The following is a 19,459-nucleotide window of genomic DNA, read 5'->3' on the forward strand; positions in this document are numbered from 1 at the left end:
TAGGAACTGGAAACAGGGAATCCAGGGTGGATGATCCCTTCAGGACCAGTGGTGAGAGTGGCTATACCGGGAGGGTGGAGGGAGGAGGGTGGGTTGGAAAGGGGGGAACCCATTACAAGGCTCTACATGTGACCTCCTCCCTGGGGGACAGACAACAGAAAAGTGGGTGAAGGGAGACATTGTAACTAATATTTGACAAAATAATAATTTACAAATGATCAAGGGTTCATCAGGGATGGAGAGGGAGAAAATGAGGAGCTGATGGCAGGGGCTTAAGTGGAGAGCAAATGTTTTGAGAATGATGAGGGCAATGAATGTACAAATGTGCTTTACACAATTGATGGATGTATGGATTGTGATAAGAGTTGTAGGAGCCCCTAATAAAACGATTAGAAAAAGGAAAGAGTGCTGGAGAAGGGTTTCAAGACTCAGGATTAGAAGCTCAGGAGAGTAGCAGTACTGTCATTAGACTAATGGCCTTAGGTTCTTGAAGCTTCAGTTTCACCATTTTGAAAGGAAAGTAGCTAAGGATGGCAGAATAGAGAGGAAAAAGAAGACTGGGAATGATCTACAAAGCCCCTTGGGTGAATACATTTGAACAAGAAAGAAAGAAAACTCAATGCCCAAGGTAAAACTAGAACAAAAAGGTTTTAGCTTACCCATTGAATTGCTTAGGTTCATTCACAACTTCAGGAACCCTGTTGGCTGGGTGGTTTTTTTTACACTTTGGGCTGCTAACCACAAGGTCAGCAGTTCAAAACCACCAGCTTTATGTTCACTAAAGATCTGCAGCCTCAGGAACACTAGAAAGCAGCCTTACTCTACCCTGTAGAGCCACTATGAGTTGGAATCCACTTAGTGGCAGGGAGTTTGGGTGTCTGGTGACATCTTCATGTCCTCTTCATAAATACATGCTTGTATAAACTCAGGTTTTCTGAACCATTCGATTTTTTTTTTTCAAAACAGACTTCTAGGATAGGTAGTCATAAGTGATGGAGGGACTATGCTACCAGTTTAGCTGAGAAATGTATAAGAAACATCATTTTATGTCCCCCTCCTATTTTAGGCTGAAGGTTCCGTGTGCTTCTGCTACTAATCTACCTGCAGAACTTCTCATTCATCCCTGTGGCCTCTTGGCAATATCCAAGGGGGAAACGCCTCTAAGGGAACCAGACCAGCGTTTTCCAGCCCATCATTTCTGGTGACTGAAGGAAGAAGGGGGTGCGGTACATGTGTGGTGGATGGAATGAAAACGCAGACTTCCAACTTGGTACACCTTATGAATTTCTATTGCCAATATAATTCTGCAACCATTTTTATGGCGTGTGCATGGGGAAGCTAGAGATTGTGTCCCTTGATTGGAGGGGATGAGATAAAAGGTGGTTATGAAAGATGTTGAAGTCTTGAAAATGTGGCCATTCAAGAACTTTTGCCTTAAATAGGTTTATAAAAATATCACTGATACAACCTGCCTCATTTCCCATCTTGGGAGATATTTTGGACCAGAGACACTGGTTTAAAATAATAGCTTGTCTCCGATCATCCCTGTAGCTACCTTATGTGGGGAAAAGGATGGAAAATGTTCAGGACATCGTCATACGGGCTCATCTACAAAGTTCCAGGAGCACTGACGCCTACATAGAAGACTTGGAACTGCAGACAGACTAGGATCACCTCTGGGACATCTCCGGACTCTTCCCAACCAAGAGTTTGACTGGTTTTCCCGGCGAAGAAGGCTGTACTAAAAGACCAAAATAATTTGTACTTTGATTTGTTCTCACTGTGTGTTTTTTCTTTTCTTTTTTTGCACGGGGGTGGAGGAGCGTGCTCTGGTAGAACTTCACATGGGCTATGGAGCGAGGGCAGGATGGGGAAGCCAGCCCTTCACCCACGAATAACCCAGTAACGACATCTCTGGGCGTGGGAAGTGTTTCCCTTGACACGAGTTTGTTCTGAGGCTGCACCCAGCGGGACTCGGTGCTTGCGGGGCCAGGCCGCCCGGCGGGAGCGTTTCGCCAGCTGCGGGCGAGGCGCCCGAGAGGGGGCTGTGGAGGGCAGCCCCGCGGGTGGAGACGGGCCGGGCTGTGCCGGGCGGCCCGGGGACGGCGCTGCCCGAGCCTCGCGAAGCGGGCGGCCGTGCCGGGCGGCCCGCGCCAGACCCTGGCGTCCTCCATCTTCTCTCCCGAGCTCCCCCTGCTCCAGCTGCCGGCGCCGCGGACCGCAGCACCACACACCCCCGCGGGGGGGGACGCCGCGGCCCGTCCCCGCCCCCGGCCCCACCCCGGCCCCCCCGCCGGCGCCCTGACCCCACCGCCCGCGAGCGCGGGCTGCGCGCCCAGGAGGCGAGCCGGCGGCGGGGACGCCCCGCAGGGGTCCGCGCGGCTGGGGGCGGCGGCGGCCGGGCCGGGGCTCCCCCCCCGCCCGCGCTCGCCGCCGCGGTGGTGCGTCCCGGAGGTTACCGGAAGTGGCCGCGCTCGGCGCTGCCATGTTGAGGAGCCGCCGCTGCCGCTGCCGCCGCCGCCGCCGCCGCCGCTTTGTTGTCGCCTCCTCGGGCTGAGGAGGCGCCCCGTGCGGGGGGAGTGGGGAGGAGGGGGTCGGCCGCCGCCGCCATGGAGGCCAACTGGACCGCGTTCCTGTTCCAGGTACTGGGCCCCCCCGGGGGGCGCGGGGGGGCGCGGGGGCCGGGCCCCGGGCTGGCGTGCGGGAGGGCGCTGCTCCTCCCCTCCCTCGCGGCTCCGCGCCCCGGCCCGGCCTTAATCCCCCTTTGTTTTTCCGCCCGCTGCAGCCGAGCGGGGCTGCTGGGGTGCAGGGAGGCGGCCGCACGGGGTGCGGGGAGAGCAGGCCGCGGGGGAGCCCCGGGCCCCCGGCACCCCCACGCACGCACACACACACACACACCCTGCCCGCCCGCCCGCGCTGGAGCGGAAGGGAGGAGGTCGTCGCTGTCACCACCGCGGCCCGGAGAAAGGAGGGCGCCGCGCCGTGCAGAGCGCGGGCCGCTCGCCCCGGCGCGCCCTGCCCTGCCCCGCGCGCCCCGCGGGTGGGGGGTCCCCAGGCCCCGCGCCGGTGCGCCTGCCGCCCCCTGCTCCATCCGTGCGCCTTTCGCTCTCCCTCCTTTCTCCTCCTCCCCCTTTGTTGTTGTTGTTGACTTTCTGACCCCCACCCCCGCGAGTAGCGGGTCTCCCTGGGCTCCCCGCCGCCCCCCACCCGGTGTTGACCCAGCGGGGTGTGTTGTGAGTGTGCATCCTGTCTCCGAAACTTTTTCCCTGGATTTCCATTTCTCCTTCCAAAACCTCAGCCGAGGCTTGGCAGCTGCCACCGGGCTGTCCCCTGTGTCCAGTGCTCATGCAGCCGGGGAATCCCCCAGCCAGGCCCGGGGGCGGGGGGTGGGGGACCCCGAGACTCCGGGAGCCCGGCCGCTCCGGCAGCCAGCGCTTGCTCGCCTGCCCCACCCCGAAGGTGTGCTCCCTGCCGGCTCGGAAGACCGAAAGTGGGGAGCGAACAAAGTCTCCGTGCGCAGCCCCCCATGAGTCACCCGCTGGGGTGGTGGCGTTTACGAGGCCGACACGGTGGCAGCCCTCTTGCCCGCCTGTTTGGGTTGGGGGGGCCCCCCTCCCCCCGTCGGAAGACCTGGGCTGTGGGCTGTAACTTACTTTCCCCAGCTTGGTTTCTATTTGCAAACGAAGGCGCCTAGTGGGCAGTAGTGATGAGCTTTCGGGAAACTTCCGAACCCGGCGGGGTTAGGAAGCGCTTCACTTTCAGTGCGGTCTTCCCGCCTCGCTGGGTTCGTTGCTTCTTTGAATAACTTCGTGAAACCCCAAACCCGGGCACCCAAGGCCATTTAGCACCACCCGGGAAACGGATGCACAATTAAAAAAAAAAGATTTTCCCAGCTACTGGATCCATCCCAGTGGAATTAATATAGGGATTTAGAGACCCGACATTACCTATTGTGTAGACAGGTTTTGTTGTTTTCAAGCGCGGCTTATGTGACTGTCGTGTAGTTGAGGAATCGTCAGGCTTTTTAAAAGTAAAACTAGTCAAAAATTTGGAACTCAAGAACTTTTCCTTACCTCCGGCTGATGTGATGCTTTATTACCCTGCCGTCAACTTGATAACAGGGCAAAACCAACCGAAAAGGCTTTTAGAAAAAATGTCCACTAGCCAGCTCTCATCTAACTTGGTGAGAAGGTAACAACTGCCCTCTTTAAAAACAAAATAACTTTAAAATAGTCATTTAAAGGATGGAATTAATGCATCTCTGAAGTGATTTTCTCGAGATGAATAGTTTAACGGTGTTCAAACTTATGTCTATGTAGTTCATGGAGATCGGAATGGGAAATGCGAACAATAGTTCTTTAGTTAAAGAAAAACCCATAACTAATCTTTGGAAAGCTGTTGGAAGTTTTCTTGTTTTGTTTTTTAATTCTTTCCCCGGGTAAAGCAAATGTCAAGCTTATATTGATCAATTTTTAAATTAGACTTTTATATTGGGTCATTTTCCCCAACTCTCAAAATCTCTCTTTTTTCAACCAGATAAAAACGTGTGCAAACTAATATTTGATCCTGGCATGACACTGTGCCTAGTAAAAATTGTTGAAATTTTTAAAATTTAGAGCCAAAGACAGTTGAATGGATAAAGTGACTTTGGGGCTTTTCTGTTGAAATGTATGACTAGACTTAATCAGTTCCAACTTTATACTTAGTTTCACTGGGAAAATGGAAAGTTACGTTCTCTCTTTGTTTCCTGAAGCATCGTATTGAATTGATGTTTTAAAACAATTTAGCACCTGCTTGCTTTCCAGATAACCTGGTGGAAAGTGAAAGCCATTACTGTTAAAATGTTTGATGGATAGTTCTCCTAACAAGACATTCCAGATATGACTCACCAATGCTAATTTGTTTCTGTACCAAATCTTTTCCCCTCTGGCACTGGAGAGTTCATGGTGCCACATTCTACCGCCCTGGGTGATGAAATAACGTATCTGTTTTGCTTTTTGGCAGCACAGAAAACGGAAAGCTTGGGCAAGTCTAAAACGCCTTGCAGTTAAAAGAGATGGGAGATAATTAAAACCCTGATTTGATTATGCTAATCAAATAAAAGTCTACCCAGGAGTTATATTTTAAAAATAAAACACTTTACTGAGGGCAGGCCATGGTGGTTAGTTTACCCTCTCTCCAGAGAGCACCTTTGGAAGACCCAGTCACTCCGCCCCCACCCCCCCACCCCCCATTGAGGCTTCATGTAGAAGTGAGGGAGCCTGGGGATCCTCAGGGCATGATTCCTTAGTGGGCTCCGCATTCACAGCATTTCACCCGGTGGGCAGGGTCCTGGCATGACCCTCCTGTGAGCGTGAGTGGCAGCAGTGCTGTACAAATACTTTGTTGCCACAGACATCGGAATTGGTAAAATCGCAGTGAGTGCTTTTAGTCCTCCGTTGCACTAAGGGTTATTTAGAATTGAAGAATACCTCTGACCACTGTAATCCGAACTTTGTCCAGAAGGTTTGCATTCGCTATTATCTGTTAGCCTTTGAAATTGTCTGTCTTGTGCTCTCTTCAGCCATTAACCATTCGTATACAGTATAGAAAGTTGGGTATCTTACACCTACCTAGGTTGGAAAGGGGGTACAATTAGAGTTAAAATTCTATAAAATTTCTACTAATGTCACCCAAGTAGACCCCAACAGTTACAGAACTCCATAAATTAAAGGGGATTGTAAATCGGATGTTTCCAGGACTCAAAAGGACGATGAGACTAAAAATGTATAAAACTAAAACTGATAGCGCGGAATGCCCCACTCCTCCCCCCTAACCACTTGTGGGAGACATGAGTTCTGGATTTCGTGGTTGGGCTGTCGTTGAGTTAGCCCCGTCGGCGTGTGATGCTAGACGTTCTTGTTCATCAGCGATGTCTGGTGAGTGCCCTTGCCCATCGGGAGGAAGTGTGTGTGTGCGCGTGTGTGTGTGTGTGTGTGCTGTAGGAGTTGTGATTATAGAGCGAGAAGGATGAGGCAGGGAACGTGTGTGCACCGGATATCTGGAACCCTTACCCCGAGTGCATGCTCCTTTTAGGGTTGCCAAATGCAACCCAAATGCTTGGGCTTGCTTTCAGGAGTTACGGGAATCATGTTGGTGAAGAACAGCCATTCGGAAGAGCTGCAGTGAGTCCTTGGAGGGGAGCGTGCAACTTACAGACAAGCTGTACTTGCCCTTTAAGGTTAAATAAGTTCACACTCGCTTTAGTACGATTGAAGTAATCCCTATTTGCCACAAATTCTTTGTCACCGTCACCTTCATTTGCTGCACCTGCAGCTTTTAATTCCTTAAAAAGGATTCGAGCCTCTTTTCCCAATAAAACCAAACCCCCACTGCGGTAGAGTCATTCCCTACTCACAGTGACCCTACAGACAGAGAGAAGTGCCTCATAGGGCTTCTGGGGCTGTAGAACCGTGTCGAAGCAGGCTGGCTGGGTAGCTTCAGCCTGCAGCCCACTGTGCAGTGCTTAACCCACTGTGCCACCAAGAGTGCTGTGTTGTACGTACCAACCAACCAAACCCGCCTAGTGCTACCCTACAGACAAAACCACAGGCTTCTGAAATGTTAACTCTGCAGGAGTGGGCACCCTCGTCTTTGTCCTGTGGAGCTGCTTGTGGGTGCCAACTGCTAACCTTGCAGCTAACAGCTGCAGTGTAGCCCATCAGGGTTCCTTTCCGACTCCTAGTAACCCTATGTAGGATTCCTGATACTGTGAAGCTACCAGAGCAGACAGTCAGTCGTCCCTCTCCCATGGAATGGCTGGTAGGTTGGAACCATGGATCTCTGGTTAGTAGCCCAGCGCCCACCCTGCAGCGCCGCCAGGGCTCTGTCTTGCACTAAAGTAAAGCTAGATAAGAACTGTGTATGCACCTGTTCCAGTTTACCTGCAAATGCAACTTAAAGACACTTAGGAATGGATCTCCCTGATAACCCAAGGATGACCTGTGTTTCAGGAATGTTCCCATCATTTCCTAGATGTTTATCAGTATGGAGAATTTTGAAGGAATCAAATCCAAGCAGTCTTAACTACTCCCTAATACCAAGAACCCCAGCTTAGTTTCAGGACAGCTAAATGAAATTTCCAGACAGTGTCCAGCACCCAGTCTGGGAGTGGACACAGCAAATGCCTAACACTTTAAGAAAATCCACCGCTGCGGAAAGAAGATGAACATAAAGCAATTTAAAATATTTGGCGGGCTGTTGCTTCTTTTCTTACTTAGTCTATCTTCAGGGCTTGGCCAGCTAGTTCTGCTAAAGGATGCAGACGTCCAGTGTAAGATGAGCTAAGCTGAAAAGCACTGGCAGGTGTGTTGTTCAAGGCTACATGTGCCTTCCCAGTCAATGCATGGCAGCTCTCCGTTCCCCCCAGGCTTTGGCTCGAGCTGAGTGGAGCTTAGCTGGCGTTTGTGTTCAGAGTGTGAGGTGTCTTTTCACCACTTAGAGCAGCCTCCTGGCTCAGTCACTATGCCCTCGGATGCAAAGGGAGCCACCTGGTACCTTTTCTTTCCCAGGTAGCTGATGATGTCACTGTGTGCATGTGTGTGCGTGTGCGCTGCTGCAGTAAGGTACTCCTAAATACAGACCGGGGTGTGTGGAACATTACTTTTTTTGGACAAGTTATTTAAACTTGGTATCAGCACTGATGGCCCCATCGTGCTCACTGATTCCATCAGCTGGGATGTCCCATCGGAACCAGGGTGGTGTGGTTTTGTGGCCTGTTTGAAAGCAGGATCGTCAGCAACTTAGGCGGACAAGTCTTGTGTTGTCTGCCCGATGGTTTACACTGCTGCTTGCACTGGGTGGCCGTTAGATCGCTGCTGCAGACACGGGCTCAGGCCCCGGGAGCATGTTGAATTTTGAAGGTCATTGTGAGAGGCTGAGTTTCTCAAGTGTGACTGTTTGGTTTTAGGCCCATGAAGCCTCCCACCACCAACAGCAGGCAGCACAGAACAGCTTGCTTCCCCTCCTGAGCTCTGCTGTGGAGCCCCCTGATCAGAAACCATTGCTTCCAATTCCAATAACTCAGAAACCTCAGGCTGCGCCTGAGACTTTAAAGGATGCCATTGGGATTAAAAAAGAAAAGCCCAAAACTTCATTTGTGTGCACTTACTGCAGCAAAGCCTTCAGGGACAGCTATCACCTGAGGCGCCACGAGTCCTGCCACACAGGGATCAAGTTGGTGTCCCGGTCAAAGAAAACGCCCACCACCGTGGTTCCCCTTATCTCCACCATCGCTGGGGACAGCAGCCGAACTTCACTGGTCTCAACCATTGCGGGCATCTTGTCCACAGTCACTACATCTTCCTCGGGCACTAACCCCAGCAGCAGTGCCAGCGCCACAGCCATGCCTGTGACCCAGGCTGTCAAGAAACCCAGTAAGCCCGTCAAGAAGAACCACGCGTGTGAGATGTGTGGGAAGGCCTTCCGAGATGTGTACCACCTCAACCGGCACAAGCTCTCCCACTCGGACGAAAAGCCCTTTGAGTGCCCTGTTTGTAATCAGCGCTTCAAGAGGAAGGACCGGATGACTTACCACGTGAGGTCTCACGAAGGAGGCATCACCAAGCCCTATACGTGCAGTGTTTGTGGGAAAGGCTTCTCGAGGTACTGCATTTCACTCTGGGTTTGCTTCCTTCCATAACAGTGCATCCGCATCCTTGTTTCCAAGGTGTGAGCTTGCAGGTGTATGCGAGACTAGATAGGGAGGGGCAGGCCTGTGTTACTAGAGGAGACTGGCGGTGGATAAAGAAGCATTAGACCCCCAGGTCTGATTTCAGTCTTGTATGGCTGACAAGTGGTGACACCGTGATCTAACTTACCACGTGATGGAAGAGGTGTCGTGGTGAGCTCGGGCCTTCACGTGGCCCACGGGCACTTACCACTGCCAAACCACGTGCTGCCAGTGCAGTTGAGGCTCGCCGTCTGTGCACATCGGAGCGACTTGCTTCCTGAAAGTTGAGCTGCCCTTGGATGCACTTGAGACAGCTCTCATAGAATACTTTTCCTTTTGGGAAAGAGCTACCATTTCAGGAATTATGCATTAAGTTTTTAAAGTTAATGATAGTGGGAGCAATTTCCGGCGAACGTTAGGACTGAAGCTCTGGGTATTTTGTACTTACAAAGATGTTGACTACAAGGAAATGAACGGGTAAAGGACCAACACGTTTTTAAATTTCACTGTTTATTGTAAGAGAGGTAAGGAGGCTTGTACTGGGGGTTGGGGAGTCAGTGATTTTTGCTAGCTTGCTTTAAAATATCCCTGAATCTGCCAGTCATGTAGGCATCACAGGAAGTAGCATTTCTCTGTGTGTGTTCCATTACATCTTCTGTTGAAACTCTTTCTTTCACAGGCCTGACCACTTAAGCTGTCACGTAAAACATGTCCATTCAACAGAAAGACCCTTCAAATGCCAAGTAAGAGTTAAAATGACTTATCCTTAGTGTAGCACTTAATGCACATTATCCAGAAGGTCCGAGCCAATCAAATCTTACAGTTCCTGAGTAATCCTAAACGCACTGAGTTGACTAAATGTGGTCTATTGGAATTTTAGTTTTATGAACTCTAAATGACAGCTTCTCTCTATAAGCAAGATCATTTAAGTTGAATGTATTGTTTTTGCTAAGCTACGCTTCCCTTGAGCAACAGAATCTTTTGTTATGAAGTGGGGGGGGAATTAATAGTCTTGCAAAGGTCATGTTATGTATTTGAAATTAATAAAAGAACAAGGTGCTTTAAATTAATTCCTGGGTTGATGATTGAGGTTGTGTTAAATTACAATAGGAGAACATATTAATTTTTCCCAAATGTTATCGCGTAAATGAGTTTTTGTCTATTACCAAACCTGGAGCATTTTTTAGCTTGAAAATCTATTTATGTTTATGATTACCTTTGATATAAGTTGTGCCAATGACAGGTGTAGATTTTGCTAACTCAAATGACTATTTTAGGCGTCAGTAATTCTAGTTGGTTTCAGGAACTCTTTTCATACACCTTTCATTTAAGGTTGTTAATGAGTGATCTCATTAGGTAAATGCTTTGAATTCTGAGAAAAACCCAACGGAAGGGAGGCAGCTCATGTTCATTGAGCTGAGTGCTTGCTTTGGGCCAGGCTTTCTCCAGCAGTGATCCCGAGAGGTGGGTGCTACTGCCCCGTGTCACAGGCAAAGAAACACGCGGAGAGGCTGACTAGCCTGTCAAGGTTAGGGGACCCTGCCTACTACATCGTGGAGTTGGACTGGAAGCAGATCTGACTCTGAAATCCCGTCTCTGCTGATGTTTTCCTTTCCTTTCTGAGATGGAAGTGCCTAAAAGTCTCCAGGCATTTTGAAAATTATGATTCTATGTAGCACCAGCAATTAAAATTCCGGTAGCTCAGGCTGCTTGCTGATGTGGGTAGGGTAATGCGTAGAATATAACATATCTTAAAATGAGTAGAACAGGATAGTCTATATTTAAAAAAAGTTTTCCTCCCTCATGCAGACATGCACTGCTGCCTTTGCCACCAAAGACAGACTGCGGACCCACATGGTGCGCCACGAAGGCAAGGTATCGTGTAATATCTGTGGGAAACTTCTGAGTGCAGCATACATCACCAGCCACTTAAAGACACATGGGCAGAGCCAAAGTATCAACTGTAATACATGTAAACAAGGCATCAATAAAAGTAGGTGACCCTTAATAGTTTGTTTTGCATTTCAAATCTATGAAATCTAGGTGCTTTGTGATGTTTCCAAGGTATTATCACTGTGCTCTCAGAAATGTGTGTGTGTTCACCTTACACGTGTCCTCCTGTTACTCAGGTATGCAGACACACAGCACTGGGAAGCGTGTGCTTGTGCCAGAAATGTGCTCCTCATGCCCCGCTCTGCACAGACAGAGCCGATAAACTGGGCTGTGCTTGACTGCTGGCAGCACCCCGTTGTTAGAGAAGCAGACGGTCCCGGGGCTGGTCCACCAGTGTGTCTGGCCGGCGGGTCTGCTTACGGAGCTCTAGTGTGTCAGGGTGGAAAGAGAAGAAGAACCAAAGAAGTTGTGTTTCCTACCAGGATAGTTTGTTTTATTTAAAGTTAGGAAGGTCCTTAAAAGTCAGTGTCTACTAATTCCTGGTGGTTTTAATAGTGCATCCTTAATAATAATCTTAAAGGTGAACATGCTATTAGTAAGCTTGCTTTTCAAACCTAAAACTGTAGAGACATGGGTTTCATCTCCATTTGAACTTGAAATAGAGTGTTCCAGAATTTGTGGAGGAAATGGGATGCTTTCTTTTTAATAAATCATTTTATGGGGGACTCTTACAGCTCTTATAACAATGCATATATCCATTGTGTCAAGCACCATTTGTACATCTGTTGCCATCATCTTTTTCAAAACATTTTCTTTCTACTTGAGCCCTTGGTATCAGCTCCTCATTTTTTCCTCCCTCCTTCTCCCACCCTCATGAACCCTTGATAAATTATTATTTTCATATCTTTCACTGTCCGCTGTTTCCCTTCACCCACGTTTCTGTTGTCCATCACCCTGGGGTTGGAGTGGGGTGGGGGTGGTACACGTCGACCATTATAATCAGTTCCCCCAGAAATAGAATACTTCCATTTGTCCAAGTTACTTTTATTTTTAATGATCTCCTCTTCATTAAAAGAAAGCGTTTTTTCAAAATCTGTGTTGTACATGTACTTTATGCAGCATGAACATAAAAATTTCAAAACATAGGTGGCCAGAGTGAATGAAAAAGAAAGCTTCATGTGCTTTAATCTCTCCCATTTTGCTTTTTTGTGAGTACATTGGATTGATGATCTGACATGGGCACTTTAAAGCAGGGGTCCTCAAACTTTTTAAACAGGGGGCCAGTTCACTGTCCCTTAGACCTGTTGGAGGGCTGGACTACAGTTTTTTTTTAAAAAAAACTGAACAAATTCCTATGCACACTGCACATATCTTATTTTGAAGTGCAAAAACAAATGGGGCAAAAACACGCGGCGGGCCGGATAAATGTCCTTGGCCGGGGCCACATGTGGTCCTGGGCCGTAGTTTGAGGTCCCCTGCTTTAAAGTATCAAAGAGTGACTTGTAGGGTGCGCCGCTGCAGGCGAGTGTGCAAGTGTGCTGGATATTTTTTTGTGAACATATTGATTAGTCCATGATAATATCCCCCAATTTCCATTTAAAAAAACACTTTTTTTTAATATAGCAGTTTTTTTCCTCTTTCATATTGTTTTTTTCCTAGCTCTCTAGATATTTTATTAACTCACTTGTCGTGACCAGTGTAAACATAAGCAGCAAAACAGAGTCGCCCTGTAGAGAGAGCTAGCAAGTCCAGTGAGAAAGATCTCAGTGGCATGAGGAGTCAGGGTATATAAGTTCTGAAATATGGGGGGGGGCGGACCAGCCACACTTTTTCCAGGTAAATGTCGTCTTTCTGGTTTGTCTTTGGAGCAGCATGCATGAGTGAGGAGACCGGCAGCCAGAAGCAGCAGCCGCAGCAACACGTGACCAGTTGGCCAGGGAAGCAGGTGGAGACTCTGAGGCTGTGGGAAGAAGCTGTCAAAGCCAGGAAGAAAGGTAAGCCTGGTCTCCACGGTGAAGGGAGAGCTGGCGCCGTGCTTCCACTTGGGGTACCAGCCCATTCGCAGAGCGAAGCGAGAGCTTAGGGAACGCACGAAACCCTGCACGCGCACAAGCGTCTGCCGAGGCTGCCTTACTGGCAACAAAGCTTCCAGATAAGTTTTTATTACTAGAAAATAAAAGTTCTTGGGACTTCCATGTCCTTTCTTTGGATTTACTTTTTGTTACAAGTGTGGAGACAAATTGGGTCCGGTTTTGTTCACTTTGTTGACATCCCCGGGTTACGGGCTCCCTTGTCCTTGTAAAGTGCCCCCACTTTTGCAGGTGCAAGAAGTAGCGTCCTGGCGAGTACACACAGTCACTCTCTAGCTGCTGTGCGGGATTCTTGCTCTCGCACTACCCCGTATGCACTGCATTTGGGGGCTGCTTTTTTGTTTTATTTACTTTAAGACTCCAGGGCCGGCGTCTTTTCATTGGCTTTGCCCGCAGTCTTCTCCATCACCAGGGCCAGCTTTAGCGCTGACAGGCGTGCGCCTGCTGGCAGGGCTGCCACTGCAGGGGTTGGAGAGGACGAGACTGATAGCTCCGTTCTCGTGTCTGTCTCATGACCCGTTGAAGAGTCAGTTCAGCATAACTTGTCAACTGGGTCACTTGTTGGGCCGCTCACTGTAAGGTCAGAAGTTTGAAACCACCTGCGGCTCCTTGAGATGAAGATGGGGCAGAGTCAGGGCCTCAGGAACCCGCAGGGGCAGTTCTGTCCTGTCCTATAGGGTCACCATAATGTGAATCAGCTCGAAGGCAGGGAGTGAGCGTCCCAGCTCTGGCTTCTGGTGGTCACTTTGTCACTGTATCTTCCGCTGTCGGGCAAACTCCTAAATATCGCCCCCACCCCAGAAGCCATGTCAGGCTGTTGTTCAGAAAGCGAGCCTGCATCTGGGCTGCTCTGTAATTCCTTTGTTTCTCCTCAGACCCCATCTGGCCCTTCTACTGTCATTGGAGGGGAAGAAAGAGGCAGGTCAGATGGGCTTTCTGGCTGTATTGAGAGGCTTGCTTGTAGAGAGTTAGGAGTATGTTTGAGAGATTGTCTGATTTAGAGGAATAATACAAGTCTTTAACTAGGTCATAGTAATGAAAAAGAAAACAATGTGTAAGATGGAAGAGAAGATTGGGGGGGGGGGGTGCTGGGCAATGGCAGGCTGCACCAGGGGAGAGGAAAGACGGGCAGCGGAGCCCCTTAGCGCAGTGCTCCCAGCACCTCAGAAGTGAGGCGTTTCTCCTTTCTTTCCACGCGTTTCTATCCGGTATTGTATTTCAGTTTGCTTGTACAATAAAACTGAATTGTTGGCTCATCTTCAGGCCTCTGTGGGACAAATGCTATTGTGTTCCCCTCACGCCATGAACCTGTCTGGAAAGGACCGCTGATGGTAACCGCTGCGTTTATTTTAGTCCCTGTCTCACCTTGGTAGGGAGGATTCCTGACTTGAAAACCTAACCTTGAGTCAGCAGTACCCCTTAATTATTGGGCCTCTCAGTAATCCTGGAGGAAGATCATATTACTGTACATACTCGAGTAGAAGCCGAACCAAACATCAGCCCAGGCACCTAATTTTACCATAAACACTGCATTTAAAACATGCTGGAAAACTCAGCTTCTACACGAGTCTATACGGTAAGTTCTCATTCTGAATCATCTTCTGGGGAGCTTGTCAAACATAGATCTTTTTAGGTCCCGTCTGCATTTCACTATTGCATCTCCAGGCAATTCGTTGTTCGGGAAAACTCCCGAGTGGATGATCTGGATCGCCAGCTGGGTTTGGGGATCCCTGATGGGAAGGGTGCCAAGCTCACCTCACGTTGACCGGGAGGTGCTGCTTAGTTACTGTCTAATGGCTGAGGGGGTGTTTTCCACCCCCACCACCATGTGGAAGTGTGCGGACCCCCACCTTCGCCTCAAGTGCGTTTCTCCACTTGACAGCTACATCACAGCTCCCCCACCCCCACCCCCGGTTTCCATACTGCTTTATTTCCGGGGGAAGGTGGGTGTCAGAGAGCAGCAGATGGTGTTGAACTTTATGTCCGAGAGTTGTCACCTTTGAGGGTAGTTTTCTTTAAGAAGTGCCCAGATTTTGCTAGATAGTAAGGCCCAGGGGCCCCAGCTCACTGCAGGCTCTCCTCGTCTGGCTAGTCCTCCCTGGTGTGGGGCATAGGGACTGGCAGTGGGCAGGGGCGCATGCCGCTATGAGGACTCACAAAGGAGCCCTCGTCGGGTGGTGGTTATGAACCAGCAGCCGCTCCCAGGGAGAGACACGGGGCTCTGTCCTCCTGTAGACAGTGACAGGCTTGGAGACAGACTCACGGGTCACAGTGAGTCAGCATCGGCTCAATAGCAGTGGGTTTGGTTTAACATCATTAAGAAATAGAACCAAGAAACAACAGGACTGTTGAATTAGAACAGTTTTCTAAGACTGAAATAAACCAGTAATATTAAAATACCTTGCTTCTCAATCCTAATTATGGATTTTTTTAACCCCTTAACAGAATGTAGGTTCACCTCGGAAGGCACTGGAGCACACGCCAGTGGGTCTGCTCACCTCTCTCAGGCAGTTAGAGTGGTCTTAGGAGGTTTCTCTGAGTGTATGTCATTGGATAACCACCGGCTCGATTCTATCAACAAACCTTTCTCATGCTGGTGGTTGGCTCTCCCTAGGAGAGTGTTCACGACGCATTTAGCCATACTCGGTGTTTCCGCCCCCACCCCCCTCCTTTGCCAGGCCCTTGAAGAGGTTAACTGATCCTTCCAGCATCACCATGAGGTCGGTAAGTAAATTTGAACTTGAAACCAAAAGTGCGAGACTAAACAAGTCGCCCGGGTTCTTGCAGGAGGTGGAGCATCAGAAAGGAGACCCGCACCCTGGGCTTCCTGCCCCTAGACTTCTGCTCAGAAGGCTTCTCCCTCCCTGGCGACCGCTTGGTTGAAAACTGTAATTTAATTGACTAGATGCTGTCCTTTTACATTGGAAGAACTTGATTCCGAGACGCTTTGTGAGCGTGGCTCGCTGTGTGGGGGGGACTCTAAAGGCCCTTCCTTGTCTTTCTCCTTTAGAAGCTGCTAGCCTGTGCCAGACCTCCACGGCTGCTACAACTCCTGTGACTCTCTCCGCTCCGTTCAACATCACGTCCTCCGTGTCACCCGGGACTATGTCAAACCCAGTCACAGTAGCAGCTGCAATGAGCATGAGGAGTCCAGGAAACGTTTCAAGTGCAGTTAATATCACCAGTCCAATGAACATAGGACACCCTGTAACTATCACCAGTCCACTATCTATGACCTCTCCGCTGACACTCACGACCCCAGTCAACCTCCCCACCCCGGTCACTGCCCCGGTGAACATCGCCCACCCCGTCACGATCACGTCTCCCATGAACTTGCCCACGCCTATGACTTTAGCCGCCCCTCTCAATATAGCCATGAGGCCAGTAGAGAGCATGCCTTTCTTGCCCCAAGCTTTGCCCACATCGCCGCCTTGGTAAACAGTATTATAAAATCAAAATATGAGTTTAAAGTAAATATTTACCAGCAACTTATTTTTAGTTGATTACAACAAAATGTAAACCATGAAATTGAGAGATTTTTACCGTATTAGTTAATAAGAGTATCGTAGCATTTTTCTCCAATTTGGCTGGAATTGTTCAAAGTAGAGTGTGTATTTAACTTGTCATCGGACCACTTTAGTTTAATCAAAAATCCCCTTTAGCTCACAGCATTGCTTAAATGAGATATAGTAGCTGGCAAGACGAAATGCCAACATTAAAACCAATCATGAAAAGTAAAATCCATTTCAGAGTAAAACAAAAACAGTATCGCTGTTTCTAATCCCAAGAAACCATTTCATTCTAAACACTAGCAGGACTCTTGACCTGAAGTTCTAAATTCACACATTAAAAGCTAGTGTAGAATAGCTTGTGTTTATTGTTTTTATGAGTAAATACATGCATTGTCATAATAAAATGCATTTCAGAGAATATGCATTTTACCTTTGGGAATATGTTAATTTCAGGCAGCATTCCCTATGGGAAAGGTGATACCAGCTCTGATATGCAAAGCATATGATAATTTATCATTCTAACGTCAACATATAATAGGGATTGTGACCTGATATTTGGAGATGTAAATATTGCTCAGCATATTAATCCTGATGGAATATAGCATTGTAGTTGACTTTTTTTTTATAATAATTTTAAAAATCAAAAAAAGAAGAAGAAGAAGAACCTAACCAAAATATACAAATTGTGTTTTGGTCAGAAAAGACCGCCCATGACAGAACGGTCAAGTGCGGACAGGCAGGCTCCTCCTCCAGATGGAGGCCAGTGGGACTCCTGCTCAGGAGCCAGGGAGTGCTTCGGAACAGGTCACGCAGCTTTAAGCTGGAAGACGCGGGGAGGCGCTGGGATGCGACATGCCCCTCTCGCTCCCAGTCAGAGCCTGTTGATGTTACGACAGGGACAGATGTGTTAGTTGCTCACTAGAGTCTATGTCTTATATTAAATTGTATACAGTTTTTATCCTAACCACTAACTAGGTAGTACGCCCCTTCAGAACACGCAGAGTGTGTCTCTATTTTTTAAATTTCCTTCCGTTTCTTAATCAAGTATTGTGCAGATCTGTTCAACTCTGTAAATACGGACATCATGTGTTTTTGGTTTAGGTTTTTTTCCTTTGAGAAAACACTCGTATCAGCTTCACAGTGTTTCAGGGAGACGGCTGCCTGCGCTCCCTGTGGAAGCCAGCAACGCTGTGCACACTGGGACACGTGCTGCTGGTTTCTTAGCAGGTGTTTGTCTCTGTACCTAGAGTAGAAACCCAAAGCTAGGGCGACAGATACGCTCATATCATCATGCCACACATCCATGTTTTTAAAACATGTGTTTAGAAAAAAAAAAAAAAAAGTAAAACCAAGATGCTGTGATTTGTTTTTTTTTTAAGTTGCGATATGCTTGGGGTTTCACTTTGTTTTACCTTTTCATTAATCTTGCAGTTGAGAGAAATGGAAATTAGTTGTTCATCTTGCAGGATGTTGCAGGACTGACTATCAAACTGGATGGCTTCCGTTTACCCCCCCCCCCTGTGTCGGTTCAAGCATCAAATGAGGCAGACTTCCTCCATCAGGGACAGGTATCTGTGTGTCATCATACAAAACAGTTCCAGGGGGTTGAACTACCATAGTAAAAAAAATAAATAGTACTTAGTGTAAAATAATTTTATAAATGATCTTTTGTACTTTAGGACATTAAATTGTACAACTTTTGTACATATAAAAAGCTTAGGAACTTTCTGTGTAGCAGGAAGGCAACACATTCCTATACTTTCCATGTATATGTTTGTTACAATGTCCATGTAAACATGCCCTATGTTTGTGCCTTTTAATTAGTTTGTCTCAATAAACAAAATGTAGAGAAAAAATATGTAGCTATGACTTTGTTACAGCTGTTCTTATCCACAGTGCAGAGATGGTTTGTTTAATAGGTAGAGCATTATGTGTGGACTACTGGAAGGACTTGTATAGGGAAGGCCCAGATATGGCCCTGCTGAGGCCTGGGTTTGGATGGGCAGTGGCCACCTCTGGAGGAAGCCCACACTTCCTGGCACGTAGCCCCGGGGCTTGGTTCTGGCTCTGCCTGCCAGGACCTTACATCCCGCCCTGGCTGGGCTGGCGATCTGGACCATGCACCATTCTGACTTCCCAGGCTTCCTCCACAGGGGCCCCAGGAGCAGTCCTCAGTCGGGGCAGGTGTGGGACCTACCCCCAGACTAGAGTGTGGTCTTGAGAACCCTGAAAGTATTAGTTCTTTTCAAATAAAGAAGAAGAAGATATTTACTAGAAATGATTGTTTTATCAGTTCATTGTATAATAAACAGGAGTGAGACTTCATTGTATGACTTCAGTTAAAATGCTATTTTATATACATTCTTTATCCACTTAAGAAGCTTGTCTGCAATAACAAAGCCACGTCGTGTCTTCTTTTGGGAGGGGGGAGTTGATGACAGTATGAGGGTGAGGGCAGGCCACCGAAAGAGGGGTGCAGGTAGGTGGTGTGGTGAGATTCTCCTGTGTCTTAAGCACCGGACTTGAGTCTTGATGCTGATGAACTGATTCAGCCAGGTGTGGAAAGCACGTCGGCCACTGGTCTACGACAAGGCAGAGCATGCTTTCCCCCTTCGATTATCGCCTGGTTGAGCTTCCCCTTTATCAGATTGGCAGCTAAACGGTTGTATTAGATAATCCTCAAATCTGACATCCAGCCTGTCCTGCTCTAGGGCTCGCTGCTCGGCCTGCATTTGCCTTTTATTGTGTACCCATTCCCCCTGCGGTGTGCTCCTAAGTGAAGGTTTCTATGTAAGCAGATGATGATTTTACCTGTCAATACCAGCACTGTATTACTAACATGCAAAATACTGCAGATTTATTTTGACAAATTAAAGTTAACCGGTCACAACTGTATGGATTGCTTTATACCTCCCTCAGAAGCTTCACAGTCCACTAGAAAGAGACGTTCGAAGGCTGCTTCTCCGGGTGCACACAGCTCGGGAAGGTGGGGGTGGTGGCGGAGGCTGGGATGGAGGCAGGGTGGAAAGGCACCAGACTACGGGAAGGGCAGTCCTTGGCCAGCTAGCTCATTCAAAGCTGGGAAGCCAGGCCCTGGGCCAGTAGCCACAGACTGGCCCTGCCTTACCCGAGAGAGGACGATGGGTGACGAGCATTTCTTCTCACGCTCTGGACGGTGCTTTACAAATGCCGTCCTGTTACGGAATGGGCTTTCATACTGGCAACCGTATTACCAACGACTCGCAACACAACGT

The 19,459-nt window shown here is 48.5% G+C and overlaps 1 protein-coding gene across 2 annotated transcripts; it reads left to right on the forward strand.

The window, feature by feature from the left end:
* The first annotated feature begins 2,434 nt into the window (after nt 1-2,434).
* Nucleotides 2,435-19,100, forward strand: VEZF1 (vascular endothelial zinc finger 1). 2 transcript variants are annotated; one of them, XM_075561546.1, is made up of 6 exons: nt 2,435-2,642; nt 7,949-8,643; nt 9,390-9,453; nt 10,502-10,703; nt 12,475-12,597; nt 15,704-19,100. In XM_075561546.1, exons 1-6 carry the CDS (start codon nt 2,610-2,612, stop codon nt 16,129-16,131), a joined length of 1,545 nt encoding a protein of 514 aa, XP_075417661.1. In that variant the 5' UTR covers nt 2,435-2,609; the 3' UTR covers nt 16,132-19,100. The 2 variants fall into 2 exon arrangements, with proteins under 2 accessions (XP_075417661.1, XP_075417662.1); XM_075561547.1 differs by having other exon boundaries at nt 2,440-2,642; nt 10,520-10,703.
* Nucleotides 19,101-19,459: the final 359 nt, after the last annotated feature.

The sequence above is a fragment of the Tenrec ecaudatus genome, chromosome 10 (genome assembly GCF_050624435.1).
Source record: "Tenrec ecaudatus isolate mTenEca1 chromosome 10, mTenEca1.hap1, whole genome shotgun sequence".
Taxonomy (NCBI): Eukaryota; Metazoa; Chordata; class Mammalia; order Afrosoricida; family Tenrecidae; genus Tenrec; species Tenrec ecaudatus.